Source organism: Naegleria gruberi (assembly GCF_000004985.1).
Source record: "Naegleria gruberi genomic scaffold NAEGRscaffold_11, whole genome shotgun sequence".
Taxonomy (NCBI): domain Eukaryota; phylum Heterolobosea; class Eutetramitea; order Acrasida; family Naegleriidae; genus Naegleria; species Naegleria gruberi.
The window spans coordinates 465410-483693 of NW_003163316.1; the positions used below are offsets into that span (position 1 = coordinate 465410).

The window sequence follows — 18284 nt, forward strand, 5'->3', positions numbered from 1 at the left end:
CAATAATATTTATCACAATACTGTACAATAAAATCAACACAAGCTTAGTAACCCAACTCAACCACTGCTTTCAGACCAGCAAGTTTCAAAAGTGCGGTAAATATACCCATAATACCCTCTCCTGCAATTAAACCACTAGAAACTGCAAAGAAATACTTGCTATTAGTTTCTGGCCAACGTTGCTTCCAAACGGTGAACAACAAGGCACCAATAAACATGGTAATTGATTGCTTTGGAGGAACAATCATACCAATACCAAAGGCAAGTGCAGATGGAATGTATTGAGCCTTTTCAGGTTTCAATATGTGTACAACCTTATAGAAAACAGTCAGAAGAATACCAAAAACAACACCACCAATTATACCATAAACACTATTAGCTGGCAATCCATTAGTACCCTTACTCAAAACATCTGCAACAGCCTTCCAAGCATGAGCAGCAGGTGCAGGGAATGAAGCTGATCCAATATCATAGGCTGCATCATAGAGTTTGTAAATTGGTACACAAGTAATGATACCAACAAAAATACCAATTATTTGAGCAAAGAATTGTTTTCTTGGAGCAACACCAATCAAATAACCAGCCTTCAAATCGTGCATCATGTCACCAGCTTGGGAAGCACCAGCTGAAATAATACCAGCACTCAATACGTTGGTAGTAATTTGCTTTGGAGCAACACCAGCAAAAACAAATTGAGCAACCTTACCCATACCACCAACAGGATTGATATCTGTTTCACCTGTAGCTCTTGTTGCAACAATTGACAAGACACCACTGAGAGGAATTGCCAACAAGATAAAGTACCATTTCAATTCAAACATAAAGTGACCAATCAGAATTAGTAAAACTGATGAGATACAAATACCAATCAAACAATACCACCAAGGAATGAGATGACTATCCAATTCATACTGTTCATGTTCCAAAATCACTCTTTCACCGAAATGTCTTTGTGTAGATCTTCCAGAACCACGAATTGCAACTCTCTTCACTAAACCAACTAACCCCTGCCAAATAATCTTGGTAAGGAACAATAATTGAACAAATGAATCGGCTGTCATGATAGAAACACCAACCCATAAAACCCAACCTCGGGCACCACTAAAAGACATTGGTGCACCCTTAGTCCAACCATAGGCATCAACAATTGGAGCTAGAACACCCCAGCCGACAATAGCTCCCAAAAGTAAACTACCTGTCGATCTAGGACCACTTAGCATACCACCACCAATCATTAAAGGATCCAAATAGAGGGAAAATCCAAATTCGTGTAAAACTCTTGGCATTGGTGGTTCGGCAATTGGTGGAACAAGGAAAATTAAGAGAGAATAAAATGCAGAAAATAAACCCCAAAATACAAGCATTCTTGCCTTTTTGACAGTTTCATATCCTTGAGCAAACATGGATTTGATAGTAGCAGCAGTGGCAGTACCGGTTGGGAATCTCAATTTTTCTGTTACAATAAGATGTTTTCTCAATGGAACTGCAAAGTATCTATTATATATTGATATAATGTTGTAAATTCCTCAAATATTCCAAAACTTACACTCCAAAAAAGGCGACACTCAATGCCCATAAATACAACTCTCCAACATTATAATTTGTACCATTCAATTTCAGTGCAGGAATCGAGCTCACTAAACCTGCAGTAGATGCCATAGTACCAGCACTAGAGGCTGCAGTAGTGGTTATAATTGTTTCATATTTAGTGAATGGACGAGATGGTTTAATCAACTTGAAAACACCGATACTCAAAATGGATGCAAAAATACTTCCTATATAATTTTCATTTCAACAATGGGATTGTAAGAATAAGTTATTAATTTCCTTGAAAAATAACGAAAACTAACCTCCCTGAGTCCAACCAGTTCTCAATCCAAAATTAACATTCATGGCGCCAACTAGAATTCCGATCAGTGCACCAACAATAATAGAACGAAAGGTAAATTCACCTCTCTCCTTAAATCTTCCAATTTCAGTAGTATCATTTTCATCGAATTCTTCTTCATCATCATCGTCAACATCCTGGGTGGCTACTCTTTTTCGGAGTGTATCTAAACCAGCCTCATTCTCATCATCCATTCTTTCATGTTCCTCAAATGGATCTCCACCATCTTTTCATCCAATGGAAAAATATTATCCATATCCATTATAATCACAAAGAAGAATAAGAAAAATTATAATCATCAACAAGTAAATAAAAAGAAAAAAGAAATAATAATAATATACAGAAGGATGAATGTGATGAATAAAAATGATTGTTGTTGTCGAAATAAATGATTTAAAACTAACTTTTCAATAGAGAATCGTCATCGTTGGCTGTTGTTTCATCATCATCCATGAGAACGTATCCGAGTTTGTTGTTTGATGTTGTTTGTGGTTTGATCACCTCTCCACCATTACCTTCCTGATGAAACGCCGAGTCGACTCTGGCGTCTTCTGACATTTTTTTTTGAATGACCTTTGACAGCCAAATCATAATTGTAATTTCAACTTTCTGGACTTTTTAAGTTCACTTGTTTTGATGACAGATTTTTCAATAATATCTTGTTTGAATAGTATCTTGGTATTTACATAGATTATGAGAATCAGAAAATTGTAAACATTCTTTGAAATTATTTGAGAATAGTCTGGAATATTTTATTCTTTAAATAATAAATAATTTATTGCTCTGTATTATTGGTAGAAATATTTTCTTGGCTTGACAAATCATTCAAGCTCTTTTCGTGAGTCATTCTTTTGTAGTTTGGCTTTGCAATAACTGCAAAAAAGACAGAGCAAAGGAACATTGACATACAGAACCACATACTGTTTTGCATGGAAATCACAACAGTTTGTCCAGTCTTGGAATCAACAGCAGTCTGCTTTAAGGCTTCACAAATAAAGATGAAAATGCCAGAAAACATGGTTCCACATCCAAACATTAAACTCGAACTGAATGATTCTGGTACTGGGAAGGTTAGCTCACTTGCCATTTCGAGTAAAATTGGTACTAGTGGAATGGCGAAAAATCCAAAGAAACAAATTGCAACCATGGCCATAATGAAATGGGCATCAGTTCTTTGATACATGTTATTCACTGAAAACCAGATGTAGAAGCCAGTGGCACTAACACCAGCAATAAGGAGAACTGTTTTGTATCTCTTTGTAATGTCAGCAATAACTCCAAAGACAACTGCTCCAAATAATCCTGTCACAACAATAGAAGATCCAATAAAAGCAACATCTGTTACACTGTATCCGATAGCTGTTGCAATAGAGTTCAATTCAGTAAGGAAGGCGTTAACAGATCCAATACCAAATGCAAAGGCTAACAGTATGCATAAAAATGGGAAATTAGTGAGGATGGCCTTTGTGTCATGAATGAAAGATGTCTCCTGAACTTTCTCCTCCCTTTTATATGGAGGTGTAGGAGGTTTCTCTCTAAAGAATATAACAGTAACAAGTAAAAGCACACTTGAAATACCAGCCTGGAGTGTCAATAATTCAATCATACCTGTATCGTTATTATAATTTGCATCACCAGCTAAGGCTACTGCAATACCAAAGCAAGCACCAGTTCCCAATATATTACAAAATGATGAAATTGTGGTTGCAATAGTTCTCTGCTTTGGAGGAAACCAAGTTTTAGAAATTAGAGTTGAAGTGTTACTAAATTTGTCTTTAGGATTTTCAACAAGTATTCCAAAAACTTACACAATAAATGGAGGTGACATACTTCCAATTACACACCCTGCAAACCCAATCCAAAAGAATGTCTCATCACCAGATTTGAAACCAGCAAACTAAAATAATTGAAAGGACCATCCAGAATTAGATTAAATGAAAATTTTCCTTCTCCTTACCTTAATCCAAGCAGCAATAAATCTAGAGTACAATGATCGGAAGTTTAAAACAATCCACTCAATAGAATCTTTAAAAAACAATGAAGAAACCTACGCTGCAATGGATCCTATGAAGAGGGAAAAGCGAAGGCCTTTCCTCTTGAGAACAAAAGCTGCAAGACAACTGAACGGAAAATTGAGAAGTAAATAGACAGTAGAAGTCATTACAACTTTCCAACCATCAGTCGGTTTCATCTTATAATATGCAAGCACTGATGATGTTATGGATGTGTAAATGGTCTGATAAAAGGAGGCCATAAATCCTATATTACCAACAGCGTAATCAATGATTATTTAAATGTATTTCCATGGCACAGTAGCATGATTATAATTTAAAATATGAATAATTCCTCATACCTTGTGATGATTGAATAATCAGAATCAACCATCTGTATTTGTACAATTTAGGTTCTAATATTTCTTGATCATTTGCTTCCTGAATATTTGAGTGATTATTATTAATTATCAGTTTGGTTCTTTCCGAAATTTCTGGTTGTTGATCAGGATCTCCAAACACATCGGAGGAGGTGTTGATGGGCTGAATAAGCTTACCACTCATCACAACAATTTTTCAAGAATTGATTTATGCAACTCCTATTAGCTTTGAGAAATCAATGTTTTGTTGTAAAATGAACGTTCATTGAACATTGAATGGATCCTCTCGGAGAGTGCCAATGTAACATGATACATTGGAATCTAATATCTGCTCAAATTTGGAGCATTGGATCAATTGTTTCTAATAGGTCTTTTCGTGATGGAGTTAGGTATTACATGGTATTAGATGGTATTGCAATATTTTTGTAAACCAATGGGATAATCAAATAATTGCATTAGTCTACACACATGACCAAATAACCATTCGTTATTATCTCACATTCGTTTTTTTTCCGCCTAACAAAAAAAAACGCAGTTGACCTATCATACATAATGCTCGTGACAATCAGTTATCAACAACTAAACCTTTAGACAGCCATTGAAACAACATACACAATAATATCATCACAATGCCATTCTCTTTCCGCAAAAAGAGGAAAGCAGATGCTACTTCATCAACTGCCGAAATTGAACAAATAATAACAATTGACACACAACAACAAACAAACAATGAAAACGCCCAACCCAATTCCTCTCCATTACTAATGATGAGAGGTGAACCAAAGAAGAAAACACTTTCAAAATCTTCTTCCCATTCGTTTATTTCTTGGTTGACCCCTAGAAAGAAGACACAATCATCACAATCTATTTCGAATAATAATAACAACACTTCCCTAACTAGTATTGAAGATAATGCATCAACAATTCAACAAACGCCAAAGACTCCTTCTACAAAATCACCAAGAAATTCGAAACTCGTCACATCACAATCAACAAGTTATATTATGGATCATGTAGAGAGACAAAAATCATCAAACTTCTCTTCATCAATGCTTCCTTTGACGCCACTCAACAACAATAATTACGATAGTCAACGAAGTAAAATTAGAGTAGTAAAATCAGAGAAAACACCAAGAACATGTTCATCTCCAACCAGTGACGATGAATATCATTTAGGAATTAAACATTCCTTCACCATGTCTGTTATTTCTGATGAAAAGTCACCACGATTTATTCTTTCAACACCCGATAATAATGCACAAGAGCTAGTATTTGGTAGTGCTGTTGAGAATATAATTTCAGATTATGATTCGGATGGTTTTTGTTTCTCTCCCCTTGTGGACGAAACTAGTCCATTCCAGGAGACTGCCAACAAGACTGCTTCGACATCCATCTTATCAGATGACCAGGCAGAAAAGGAAGTGGATGAGTATGAAATTTTTGAAGAGTGGGCTAAACGATTTGATACCACAGAGCCATCATCTCTCTCTACAACTCAATTATCGACAAAGAAGAAGAGTGCCTCTTCCAGCTTTTCCAAACTCTTCAATGCAGTCTCACACTTGGATCCATTCATTCATATTCACCATACTACACCTTCACGGGGGAATAAGGTAAAATCACTCTCTCCAAAGAGTGCTACTACCAATGATTTATTCAATGATACAGAGACAGGAGGAGCTCTAATAATTAATGATGAACCAGCTCCAGATAGGGGAAGATTTAGTAGAAGTTTTAAAAATTTAATGATGGGAAAGAAATCTCCAGTGAATGGAGCTCTTTCTTCGTTGAGCCCTCGTCACGACAAGTCTCCTCCTCCTCATACAGTTGTACAACACAGTCGTTTGCTTGTTATACTTCCAGATGAAATCAAGAGTCTCATATTTGAGTTTGCAGAATTTAAAGATATTCTCTCAATAAGGAGTGTCTGTAAAGAATTGAATGCCATCACAGACGATGACAGATTTTGGCAAAGAGTATGCTTTGAGTTGTCACTCGATTTTTCACAAGTAACCTACAAGCATTTGAAATCTCTATTCATTGAGAATCAACTTCATGTTACTTTGGCTGGTGATGAAGGAGTGGGAAAATCTCTCCTCATTCGTAGGTTAAGTAATAATCCTGCCTCTATCTTGGAAAGTAAAGGAGGAAGAAAGCAACTGTACGACTCAATGTATATGCAAGATGAGGAACCTTACTATATTTACTTTAAGGAGAACAATAAGTTTGACAAGTCACACAAAAAGAGCTCACGTAGGGAGGATGTGTACTTTGTCTGCTTTTCAATTTTGGATAAGAAATCTCTAAGCAGAACTAAGAAGGTATGTTTGGTATAGCAATTATTAATCAAACTTACATATTATTTATATTACTATTAATGATGCATATATTTTATAATAACAAATACTAAACAGTGGATTAAGGCTATTCGTGCAAAAGACATAACTAAACCCATTATACTGGTTGGTCTAAAGGTAGATCTCAGAGACGAGGAAGGATCCGATCAATTCAAACTCATCAAGACTGAACAAGGCGAACAATTCAAGAATCGATTCAAACTCTTCTCCTACAGAGAGGTGAGTAACAAGACAAGAACTGGTCTTGAAGAGCTCATGCGTGATGCCATCAATGCCAAACGTATTCAAACAGAAAAGTTTTACAATTATGACAAGACACTAGGAACAGAAGCAGAAATGGAAGACATATCTGAAGATGTTTTCAATTATAGCGATGAGGACGACATGGATTTAGATGGTTTTAATAGTGCACTCCCCACCAATACAGCGACAACATCCATAAGTAAGACAGCTACACTCTCCAAACGACTCTCACAAATGAAAATCAACTTTGTTCTCGATTAATGAGGAAAGGAAGAATCGCGTCAGAAATGAGTCGTACTCTTCATACACTTTATTTTCCCACCATGCAAATTCCCACAAGATAGAGTTTCATATTCCATCGTGCACTAGAACAACCTCAACCGCCTTAACATCTCGTTTGAATCAACCCTCAAAAAAAATACCTCAATTGGCTCTCGGATTGAGTATACACATACAGTGAATAGCAACACTAACGAACACCAATAAGGTGAAAATCAAAAGCAACAGTAAGAAATGGGATTGAATCCATCCAAGATTTCTAAACACAACCGAGCAGAATTCGAATTCAACTATAAACCAAGATTAAATTCTGGAAGTGTTTCTAAGAAACATTCAATTCCAACCGATATTATTCATGAGATTGCTTCGTTCATGACCTTAAAGGAGATTATTCACTCCTTCAGTTGTTTATCAAGGGGATTGCGTGGCAGATTCTTCCTCAATCCAACCTCTCCTCATTGGAAAATCATTAACCTTTCTGATGAAATTATGTTTGGTGATTTGCAAATGGAGAAAATAGTTCAAAATGGTGTTCTCATCCATTCAGAAATGATAATTCTCAGAAGAACAAATGTAACTTCTTATTCCCTAAGAAAAATCACCAAGTTTTTAAAGAAGAATCCTGATAATAATCTTTCTCTCCTCGATGTTAGAGGTTGTTGTAAGGTTTCGAGATCTTCCAGCAAATTGCTTCAGAGAAGTAAGCCTTCCATTCAAATCAGAATGGAAACTAGATCTGACCACTTTGAATGTACCTCCGAAACCATTGAGATGAGTAACAATATATTTTCAAATTCCAATTACTTTAATAGATTAACACAAGAGTCTGATAACAATATAATCTATTATGGATTTGATGTAGCAAAATGTGCCTGTGACTATTGCTCTGCCTTTAATGTAAAGATGAAATTACTAATGGCTATCTATGGTCCCTATTATTTAGATGTGTTTGTTGGAAACTTTAAATATGACTTTTTTGAAAAAGCAAGCTCTTCAGCAAAGATTGATTGCTTTACTCCAACATTTGGTACCTCTAAATCATTCATTCCTACTGGTAATAGTCTGAATTATATTTTGAGAAAGCTTTGGAAGTACAGATTGGTCAAATCTGCCAACTTGGAATTGATCTATAGAAAATACACTCACAATCCTCTATTCATTGGTGAAGAAGAAATGAATTCATTGGAGTGTTTTTGTGACCGATATGGACCAATTATTGTATTGAGAAATGATGATATTGTAGTGATTGCAACCATATGCAACTTGGGTGTTGTCTTTACATCATTTGATAAATTGACAAGCCTTGGAAATGCTATCAAGGCAAGCAGATTCCTCTCGTGCAACGCACATTATGATTTGGTTGATATTGCTTAATAAAAAATGACATCATTATCTACTCTGATTGGCTCGGTGGTTGAGTCAAAGAATACATCAGCACCATACTCAATTATTGCATTATCATCATCATGTGATTCCATCTCCATTGAGGATATTTGTGGCAATCTGAATAAATTAAAGAAGGATCATGAGGCAACAGCCAAAGCATGTCTCAAAGCAAAGAAAGATAAAACAAGCCTTCACAAATTGACCGAACAACATTCGGAAGAAATTCAAAAACTTAAACCTTACATTGATCAACTAATTCAAAACAAGTTGAAATTAGAACAAAAGATCTTTGATTTACAATGGACAAGGCAATTTAAAGAACAAGAATTGGCTAGAGCAAAATCCGAAATATCAGATGAATCATCCATCAATGAAGCCTTAATTGACTCGTATGAAGTTTCTCTCCAATCCATTCATGATGAATTACTCCTCTTCAAATCTCGAATGGAAGAATCAACAAAGATGAAAGAACACCTCTCCGAAGAAATTCTTAGACAAGGCAATATCTTTTCATCCCAATGTCAGGAGAAGAGAGGAAAGGAGGTTGAATTGAGAGAAAAGATGGAAGAAACACATCACCTTCATGAGCTGTTGGATTCTCTTGAGGAAACATACACTGCTCTGTTGAAGGAGAATGTTAATCGAACTTCCAGTTCTAATCAATCACCACACTCAAAATCCAATGAAAAGCTATTGCTAATTGAACAACAAAAGTACTCCGATCAATTGAAGAATATCAACAACGAATTGAGAGAGTTGAGACAAAAGAAGCAATCTCTCGCTCAACAAATTGATTCCAAGAAGAAACTTAAAGAAGCCATGAATGAAGAGTTGAAGAATCTAGCAAGGGAATTGAAAAGTAAGGGCATTGGTAACAATTCAGACACAAGAAGGGTAGCTGAGAATAGCTCTGCAGCAGATTTGACAAGCCCATTCTCTAATCATTTTTCTGCACCAAAAACTCCTGCGCCTTCAGCTCAAAAGTTTTCATTCAAGAGAACTGTAGTCAATCACGACCCTCAAAAGATCTCAGCAACAACTCCAGATATCAGACTTCTCAAGAGAAAAACCTCCCCAAACGAAAATGTAATTGATAATGCTAATCAGAACAACAATTCTTCCCGTGTCGACATTTCATCCTTTGCTTATAAGAAGAATGATTTCAGAAAGGCCTCTGATATTAACAGTGTCAGTAATTCCTCAAACAATAGTAGCAGCAGCACTCCGACAACCTACACATTCAAAAAGTTGAAAAAAGACTAGGTAATAATGTACTGTATTACATTAGAATGAGAAGTGTCTAGCCACAATTGAATTCTCACCATACTCATCAAATTCATCCTTTGTAACACACATGTTGTCAAATGTACTCAAGGACATTAAGATGTTGGCTCCTAATAAAATGGAGTCCTCTCTATTCTTATTAATATTGACTGTTACCGTTTCAGCTCGCAATGACTTGGTTAATTCTGATTGAGTGAGTTTCTTTTCCAATTCTGTAGAGAATCTCTCAGGTAAACCTTGGAAATTTGATGACCCTCCACAAACAACAAGGTTATTCAAGCTTGTCAATACCATTTCCTCATCCATAGATTCCAAACTCTCAATAACTGAATTTTGAATGCTTCTTCCACACCAAGATTCATAATATTGCTTATCAATAGATAAGTCAAAGAAAAATTCTGTACAATCTCCCAATATACCCTCTGATTCTGTTGGAATTCTCAAAATATTACCATCTGGAAGGTTGAAAACTGGTGCAGTATCATTTTTTCTATCTTTCGAATGTACTTTCGTATAACAAAGTTTCTCCTTAATAGATCTCAAAATCTCCTTTTCTGAACTTGTAGCAAACTTTAAATTGACAGTATCCAAACATTGATTTTTCAAAAGCATTGCTTGTAATACTTCCTCAACTGAATGACCACCAAAAGGAATGGCCTTCAATGAATTCCATACAGGCATTCCTTCATAGACTGGCAATACTGTTGTGAATAACTCTCCCATATCAATAACCATACCACTTGTTTTACCAATACTGAAAATTGGCAAGACATGATCAAGAGATAGATACATTTTCTCATAATTCCAACTATCGAATGCATAATGAACGAGTTTCTCCTTCAAAGTTACATCTCTGTACAAGTAGAAAGGTAAAGCAGTGAAGAGACATTTAGGAGAATTTTGAGAGTTGACTCCTCTAATAAATTCAGCAACTTTCTTCTCCAACATTTGTTCACAATAGGATACAATTGGTTCAGTGTATGATGTTGGTTGCTGTTTTGTCTTGAATGGAAAATCAATACGTTCAGAGACAATATACTGATCGAAATACTTTTTTAGCGGATAATTAAGTGTACTAATTGACCTTTGTTCCAAACATTCATTTCCAAAGGTTTTCAAATCTTGTCCTCTCATCTTACTTTCAAAATCATGATTTCTATCCTTTCTATTCGCAATAACAGTTGCTTGATTCATCAATCTAATCTCATTTCCATCTCTACTCATTGAAATTTTAGTATTTTGAGCACCAATTGACCAAAATACTTTCACTTGATCACTTTCTTTCAAAATCTTTTCCGAAAATCTTTCCTTTACCAACAAATCTTGTCCCTTTTTCAATTTCTCCAAGAATTTACCATCATCATTTCTATCAACACTCCCGAGAGTAGCAGCTTGATTTAAACTCTTTCCCTTTCTATCATTCAAATCACTCCACTTTAATTGTTGCAATGCCGTTGTTGGATCACCCTTTCCCAATTTGACTTTAAATTGTGTTGTATGTTTGTTTGAAAATGATTCCCTATTTGCTTCTTCGCTGGTTCGTTGGGCAATTTTCCTCTGCAATGAGACAATTTTATTGATAATGATGAGGGAGAGGATGGAAACTACAATGGTCGAAAATGATAAAAAGATTAACAGATTTGGAGTTAATCCGTAGGCATCGAGGCCATAGTCATGAATGGATTCTGCAATGGCTTGTCTCCAAATGTCCATTTTTTTTTAATGATTGCTGACAATGTTAATATCTTGTTTATTTTTGTTTATTTAATATTATTAAAATATACAATTTAATATTTATACAATATGTTTATAGTTTTATTTATTATTAATTATGAAATTGAAAAAACAAATTCTCTTTATTTGGACAAAATAGAAAAAAATGAAAAAATTCCTTCCCTCATCAACTCTTCACTTGTTGAAAAACAATTTCGGAGGCAAAATCATCCTCACACAACAAAATTCTCTGATTGTGAATAATAATTTATCATCAGCATCACTCACTGTTAGAAATGCCTTCATCAATAATGTGATGATGAATAGGAGAGGAAAGACCATTCTCTCCGATACTCTGAGAACACAAACAAAGACTTCAAAGGGTACTGATAATAATCAATCATCTGGAAATGAAAAGGAGGAAAAACAAGGATTTTCTGCTAGTGATAGTAGTACTGGTACACAATCAAAATATAAAAAGTATGCCACTTGGACCTTAGTAGGTTTGGCTGGTTTGATTGGATGGATGGAATTAAATTATAGATCAAGTCCTGAATTTTCTGCTGGTGATGCTATTAGAAAGGCAATTTACGGAAATCCATATAGAAATTATTTAAATACCAAGAATGGTGTTGTTTTGGAATTGAGTGTGGATGGTAATGCATCTATTGTTGATGAAGATGCTTCTCAAGTTAAGAAATTAGTTTACATTTCGGAGGAAGGAAATATTCACTTGATTGTTCCTGATAATTTTGTTCAACCTGGATTATTGGTGAATGAGTCGTCTGCATTCAGAGATTCAGGTAAATTCAGATTGACTGATATCAGTGGTAATGATTTAATTTTGGAATGGAACAGAATCAATACAGTTTTGAGAACTAATTTACAATCAACAATGACACCAACCGAGGAAATTCTCAAAGCCTGTGCTTACAAATACATTGAATCTCTTCTTGAAAGAACTGACGGTATCAATATTCAAAGAACAGAATACATCCACATACCTAACCCAAGAATTCCAGTAAAACCATTGGAAAGTTTGGATCCTCTTCCTGTTGATCTTCCATATTCCAGAATTGCCAATAAGAAGGGAATGGATATGGTATGTGTGGTAAGCTCACACCCAGTCAGCCCTGATTCTCAAGAAAAACTTTATAGAGCCGATTTGTGGTATGTACACTATCCATTCGTCTACCACTTTTGTGTAAATCAACCTGAACAAACTCGTAAGCTTGCTAATTTCCTTCAAGAAATCAAAGTTGATCCAAACTCTGAAAAAGCAAGAGAAATTGTCAAACAAGCTTCCACACAATTGACAAACAAGGACGAAGTTCTTGAACAAATTACCTCTAAAACATTTGCTCCTGACAGATTGACATTAGACCCAGCAAAAATTGGCCTAAACTTGAGGAATGATTTGTTAAGAGTTCAACACAATAGTTTCTGTAAATTCATTTCCGTTTAAAAAAGTTAAATTATTATTATTTACTTGGCATGTTTCTTTGTGTATTCACGAGCAGTCTTATCGAATTTAGATCTATCATTAACATAGGCTTCAGCAGCATCGGCATCGAGTGGTGAAGCAGTATTTGGATTCTTCATAAGTTCTTGAATAGCAATAATAACAGCTTCCAAGTTCAATGTTGGTTTCCAACCATCAGCCTTCAAAACTTCTAAACAAATACCACCTTCAGCATCAAAGTTTGGATGGTAAACTCTTGTCTTTGCTGTGAATTTTGGAGGATTGAATGGATAGCTTTTGTATGTCGGATCAAAGCATCATTTATAAGTGATGATGATTAATACTAGCTTGGAAGAAATTAAAAACTCACTTTTCTGGGAGAACACAATCAAATTCAAATTTACCACCTTCATAAGGAGTACCGGATGGTCCACCAATAATAATTTTCCAATGTTTAATATCATCACCAACAAGATCAACTGTACAACCATCGACTGGTTTGGTCTTTAACTTGTTGAATTCCTTGAGTGGTCTTTGGGCGGCTCCTGCTTGACTCATTTTTATTATGTTGTATTTTTAGATTGCAATGTTCCTTTGCAAATATTTGCATCAAAAACATTGAAATTGTAATAGGTGATGCATGTTCAGTCTGAGGTTTAAAAAGTGCAATATTGAAACTTTAAATCTCTTATGATTTAAAAAGTAGTAGTTGGATTAGTGAAACAACGGTCGCCACTAAAGTTTTCAAGGTTGATGTCGAATGGAAGTTGAAAGTCTCCAATTCCCTTTCTATTAGGCTTCTTGTTTGAAATTCGTGCTTGCTAGCGAACAAATATACTGCCTTCCAATTAATTAGAACAAACAGATTTTTAAAAAATATTCATACAGCAGCGGATTGGTTTGTTGATTGGAAGTTTCTACATCATCACAAACAACAAACAGAATTCTGGTTTACATCATCACCAATAATTATTACACCAGATATCCATATACTACCTTCCAAATACAATGATATCGGGTTATACACCACCAACAACACAGCCACCAACAGCAAATAATGGCTTGGCTGAAAGTTATAATGGAATTGCTGGACCAAAAGCCGACGACTTTTTGGATAACCTCTTGGAAAAGGCTCCAGGATCAACCAAATTTTGGAATTACTTTTATACTCTCTTCATGATTATTTTTGTAATTCTCGGAACATCAGTTGTTATTTTGTTAGCTGTTTTCTTCCATAATAGAGTTATTTTCCCAATAGACAGTTCATGTACTACTGGTTCAAAGGATATTGTTATTCCTTCGAATGTTATTTCAGATTTTTGGAAGAAGTGTTCTTCCTTTTCTGAAACTAAATATTTGTCCTCTTTCCACTACAGCTTACAAGAAATTAATTGTATGAAATCGGAAAGTTATGGAAGAGCATTAAATCTCATGTCCGTACCAAATGTAAAGAGATCAATTGTGGATAATGTTATCAAGATTGCTGATCAATATTTGGCAGGTGCCCCAACTGCTGATTCCTGTTCAAAGGAAAGATCTAGAATTTTGGCCATCCAAACCAAGTACAAGAATTATTTGAGTATCATTGATAAGGGAGGTGATGTTGAACTTCCAAAGTTTTTCAAGACCTTTGTCTATCAAAAATCATTAGAACAAGCTCTCTCATCAAACAATGCTCTCCAAAAGGATTCATTGAATGATGTCAAGTATTCATGGATTAGTACTGTTCCAGAAACTATTAACGAACAAAAGGAACAAACTGTTTATGGATTGGCTCTTTCTAACAAGTTTGAAAACCTCGATTTTGGAATCGTTCGTCGTGTTTACGATGACTCGTATGGTTCTCGCATGTGGGTCTCTTTCAATGAAACTGTTGTTCCACTCTTTAAGGGAGATAGTTTTGATTTGTTGACTAACTTTGTTGTTGCAGACAGCACCAACATTACAGCATTCTACGAATTACTCGATTCCCAAATTCAAAACCCAGCTCTCAAGAACTTGATCTCTCAAAACAATACCAATTTGGTTGTTACCTACACTGATATGAATGCAGAATTAATGTTGCTCAACTTGGCCAGAATTAACTCAAAGGATCGTTCCAATGTTATGGCTGAATATTCCATGATGCTTGCCAAGTACACTGATGGTACTTATGAGCAAAGAACCAAGTTGACATGGGGCAGCTCTAAGGAACCAACTGATGGTATCTTGCAAAGACTCACTGAAACATCCTTCCAATCCTCATTTGTTCTTCAAGGTTTCTCTAAACAATCAGTCTTTGATCAAGATTTCCTCAATTTTGTTGTAAGAGATGGTTCTGACTACATTTTCTACACAACTGATGTTTATTGCAAGGATAGGGTTGCCAAGACCAATGATGGGGTTCAAGTTTCCAAATGTAATATTCTTAAAAGGGAATTAACCTATTCAACAACTCCAGAATATGGTCAAATTTCTGCACAAGCCATCTTTGATCCAGCCAACCAATTCTATGTTGGATTGAAGCTAGACTCTGATGACGATGACGATGATATCTATGAAGAATTGGCAAATGGTGATGCTGAAGAATTCCACTTTTAATTTGCATTGTAAATAAAAAAAATGTTCAAACAACCAGTTAGAGCCTCCACACATCCATTTGGTTATTCTTTATTCAAGGAATTTGGAAAAAAAGACTCGGAAAATGAAATGAAATTGAAAATTAATTTTATTGCTCGTGATGATGTACTTTTGTCAGCCTTGTCCAATATTTCCAGTGGTGATGATTTTAATTATTCGGATAGACAAGAAGAATTAAAGGAGGAATCAGAAGGAATTTATAGATTAAAGATTGGAAGACACAAAACTTGCCCTCTAAAAACTACATCTAATTGGACTGAGGAGGAAAGGATCAAATTAAGAGAATCCTTGTCAACAGAAAAACGAAAATTCAATCACATGCAAATAGCCACGGCTGTTCTAATTGAGAATGAGGCAACAAATGAAGTTTTAATTACAAAAAGGCCAAAACATATGTATGTTTAATCTATTATTAATTTGTAATTGAATGAAATATTATGATTTTTAATATCGTTATTATCATGATTTTCAATGTAGGAGGTAAGTAGATTTTAAGTTATATTAATTACATTTTCTCATCAGAGGATTTCCAAATACGTATGTAGTACCGGGTGGGTCGATTGAACCAGTGGACGAAACTATTTTTCATGCAGTTATAAGGGAGGCTATGGAGGAAACTGGAATAGTTTTGGAAAAATCATCACTGAAACCAATGTATTGTTGGGAGAGTTGTTTTCCAACCTCAATAGAATTCGGAACTCCATTAAGGCACCATCTGATTATTTATTTTCATGCCAAAGTCAATTTGTTTGAAAAGAATGCATCAACAGAGGAAAGGTACAAGAATTTGAAATTGCAGAGAGAGGAAGTTGAATCTGCTAGTTGGATTGATTTGTCAATTGCCAAAAAACTTTCTGAGCATCTTGAAGAACCTGCAGATGAACAGGTTTATCAGAATCAGTTTTTTGAAACCTATAATATTGATGGAGAGTATTCTCATTCACCTCTAAAGGTATTATTCAGCACTGATTCAACAATAGGAAAGGAAAGGTTGACAACAGGTACACGATTTCTCATTTCTGATTGGTTCTCAATGCATAAAGATTTGTGAGAATTCTTCTTCTTATTTTTTTGTAAATATTTGGTAGAAAATTGTACATTCGAAACTGCCAAGTTTATTTAAACCTCAATTCTATGGACATTGAAAAAATAGTTGGCCATATATTTAGCTTCTGCTTCATTTTCTGGAATGTAGAAAGTTTCAGGAGATACAATTTGAGAGGCTCTTGTTCTTAATTCAGATGAAGAAAGGTTAGTACCGATGGCAATGATTGGACCCTTGGCAATTTCTTGCTTTGTTGAGGAACAATTTTCAGACTTGTCAAATATTAAATCTATTTCAGGCTTGGAGAATTTGTGTTCCTTAGTGTGAATGACTTCAGAAACAACCTTTGGTAAGAATTGTTCTGCATCATTATATCTACCAGGTAAGAAGATAATAACATTGGATGGAACATTTTCTTTGAGTTTTGTTGGAGGAATTGGACAAGATTTTTCATTTTCAGTTTCTTCATCCTTTGAAATACCAGTTTCTGGCATGGAGCTTAATGGCTTCATCCAATCAGTAATCTTGGATCGGCTGGTTGAGAATCTATAGTTTTCTCCACCTTGAGGAGTGAAATCGTGGACAACATTCCAATGGTTATTATATACAGAAAGGCCAGATTCATGGAATTGCTTAGCAAGACCAATATAATTTGAGGCAAAACAGCTGAAAGTTACATTCGAAGATGATTCAATGACTGGTCGTGTACCACTGAAAATGCTGACTTCCAAATTATGGCAATCTCTTGTTCTGAATTGTTGGCAAGCAACAATCATCTTGACATTCTTACTTGTTCTGATGAAAATACTTCCTGAACATGGTCCAATGAAGAATCTACAATCATCACAAGAATCAATAAATATTTGAGATGAGTTATCCAACAAATAGAAATCACAATTTTTGCACTTGTCAATATTCATAGCTTGTCCCAAAATTTGACTATCCTCAATGTTATAAGTTGGTTGTTTTCAAAAGAACTTACCCTGATGTTCTCAAAACTACTCTATCTTGGAAACCGCTCAATAAAAAGTCTTCGGCTTTCAATTTTGAAAAATCAATTTCCTTTGGAGTTTTTTCTTTTTGTGCTTCATGACTCCAGACATATTGGAGGGGAGCTGAAGATGAATTTTTGTTGGCAGTAAAATCTGGAGTGGTTGTCTTTTCAGTGCTCTTTGAAGAGGAGTCTTTTGTTTGTAGGCAGCCCATTTCTGTTGTTTGTTGTAGGGTTATTTTTTTTAAGGTTTTGAGGTGTTGTTTTAAAATTTTGGCGCCAAAGCATGAAAGGCGCCAACTACACTTTGAAAATCATTGAGGTTTGCAAAACAGTAAAAAATGTTTCATTGACTATCCACTCTGAACTTCGCACTTGATGGTTGATAAGGTGTGATCCAAAATAAATAATTGTAATTAATAATAAATAAAAAAATGATCAACTCGGAACAAAGAAAGAAGTTTATAATATTTGATATGGGAGGTGTGCTCATCTCCACCGATTTTAACAATTGTATCAAGACAATTTACAATGAGAACAAGGAAGCATTTGGGTCGGTAACTGTTGATGACTTGCTGGACTTGTTGAAAAAACAATTTGGCCAATACAAGATCGGAGCCATCACAGAAGACGAATTTTGGGGCGT

The 18284-nt window shown here is 35.2% G+C and overlaps 8 protein-coding genes across 8 annotated transcripts; 4 read left to right on the forward strand and 4 right to left on the reverse strand.

Moving 5' to 3' along the window:
- Positions 1–44: 44 nt before the first annotated feature.
- On the reverse strand, positions 45–2446 carry NAEGRDRAFT_64809 (uncharacterized protein; the record flags this gene model as incomplete). The annotated part of the gene is made up of 4 exons (XM_002680080.1): positions 45–1494; positions 1547–1775; positions 1851–2114; positions 2293–2446. The coding sequence occupies 4 exons, from the start codon at positions 2444–2446 to the stop codon at positions 45–47; spliced, it is 2097 nt and encodes a 698-aa protein (XP_002680126.1).
- A 203-nt stretch (positions 2447–2649) lies between these two features.
- On the reverse strand, positions 2650–4438 carry NAEGRDRAFT_78899 (major facilitator superfamily protein). The gene is made up of 5 exons (XM_002680081.1): positions 4242–4438; positions 3940–4147; positions 3846–3867; positions 3697–3785; positions 2650–3651 (listed from the first exon to the last, which is right to left on the reverse strand). The coding sequence occupies exons 2-5, from the start codon at positions 4140–4142 to the stop codon at positions 2664–2666; spliced, it is 1302 nt and encodes a 433-aa protein (XP_002680127.1). The 5' UTR covers positions 4143–4147; positions 4242–4438; the 3' UTR covers positions 2650–2663.
- Positions 4439–4888: 450 nt separating this feature from the next.
- Positions 4889–7479, forward strand: NAEGRDRAFT_78900 (rho family small GTPase; the record flags this gene model as incomplete). The annotated part of the gene is made up of 2 exons (XM_002679953.1): positions 4889–6580; positions 6674–7479. 2 exons carry the CDS (start codon positions 4889–4891, stop codon positions 7118–7120), a joined length of 2139 nt encoding a protein of 712 aa, XP_002679999.1. The 3' UTR covers positions 7121–7479.
- Positions 7480–8518: 1039 nt separating this feature from the next.
- NAEGRDRAFT_47296 (uncharacterized protein) lies at positions 8519–9787 on the forward strand (the record flags this gene model as incomplete). The annotated part of the gene is made up of 1 exon (XM_002679954.1): positions 8519–9787. One exon carries the CDS (start codon positions 8519–8521, stop codon positions 9785–9787), a length of 1269 nt encoding a protein of 422 aa, XP_002680000.1.
- Positions 9788–11687: 1900 nt separating this feature from the next.
- Positions 11688–12986, forward strand: NAEGRDRAFT_64815 (uncharacterized protein; the record flags this gene model as incomplete). The annotated part of the gene is made up of 1 exon (XM_002679955.1): positions 11688–12986. One exon carries the CDS (start codon positions 11688–11690, stop codon positions 12984–12986), a length of 1299 nt encoding a protein of 432 aa, XP_002680001.1.
- On the reverse strand, positions 12985–13541 carry NAEGRDRAFT_35893 (ubiquitin conjugating enzyme E2; the record flags this gene model as incomplete). Its single annotated transcript, XM_002680082.1, has 2 exons — positions 12985–13277; positions 13354–13541. 2 exons carry the CDS (start codon positions 13539–13541, stop codon positions 13007–13009), a joined length of 459 nt encoding a protein of 152 aa, XP_002680128.1. The 3' UTR covers positions 12985–13006.
- A 329-nt stretch (positions 13542–13870) lies between these two features.
- Positions 13871–15590, forward strand: NAEGRDRAFT_78904 (uncharacterized protein). Its single transcript, XM_002679956.1, has one exon. It carries the CDS (start codon positions 13992–13994, stop codon positions 15561–15563), a length of 1572 nt encoding a protein of 523 aa, XP_002680002.1. The 5' UTR covers positions 13871–13991; the 3' UTR covers positions 15564–15590.
- A 1131-nt stretch (positions 15591–16721) lies between these two features.
- On the reverse strand, positions 16722–17853 carry NAEGRDRAFT_64818 (uncharacterized protein; the record flags this gene model as incomplete). The annotated part of the gene is made up of 2 exons (XM_002680083.1): positions 16722–17586; positions 17630–17853. The coding sequence occupies 2 exons, from the start codon at positions 17851–17853 to the stop codon at positions 16722–16724; spliced, it is 1089 nt and encodes a 362-aa protein (XP_002680129.1).
- Positions 17854–18284: the final 431 nt, after the last annotated feature.

Bases quoted from the DNA above. Each gene is read 5' to 3' on its own strand.
- NAEGRDRAFT_78904 (XM_002679956.1), top strand. From the start codon at position 13,992: ATGATATCGGGTTATACACCACCAACAACACAGCCACCAACAGCAAAT.
- NAEGRDRAFT_78899 (XM_002680081.1), bottom strand. From the start codon at position 4,142: ATGGCCTCCTTTTATCAGACCATTTACACATCCATAACATCATCAGTG. The intron at 3,868-3,939 runs GTAGGTTTCTTC...ATTGTACTCTAG, and splicing joins TTCATAGGATCCATTGCAGC to ATTTATTGCTGCTTGGATTA. The intron at 3,652-3,696 runs GTAAGTTTTTGG...AGACAAATTTAG, and splicing joins ATGTCACCTCCATTTATTGT to TAACACTTCAACTCTAATTT.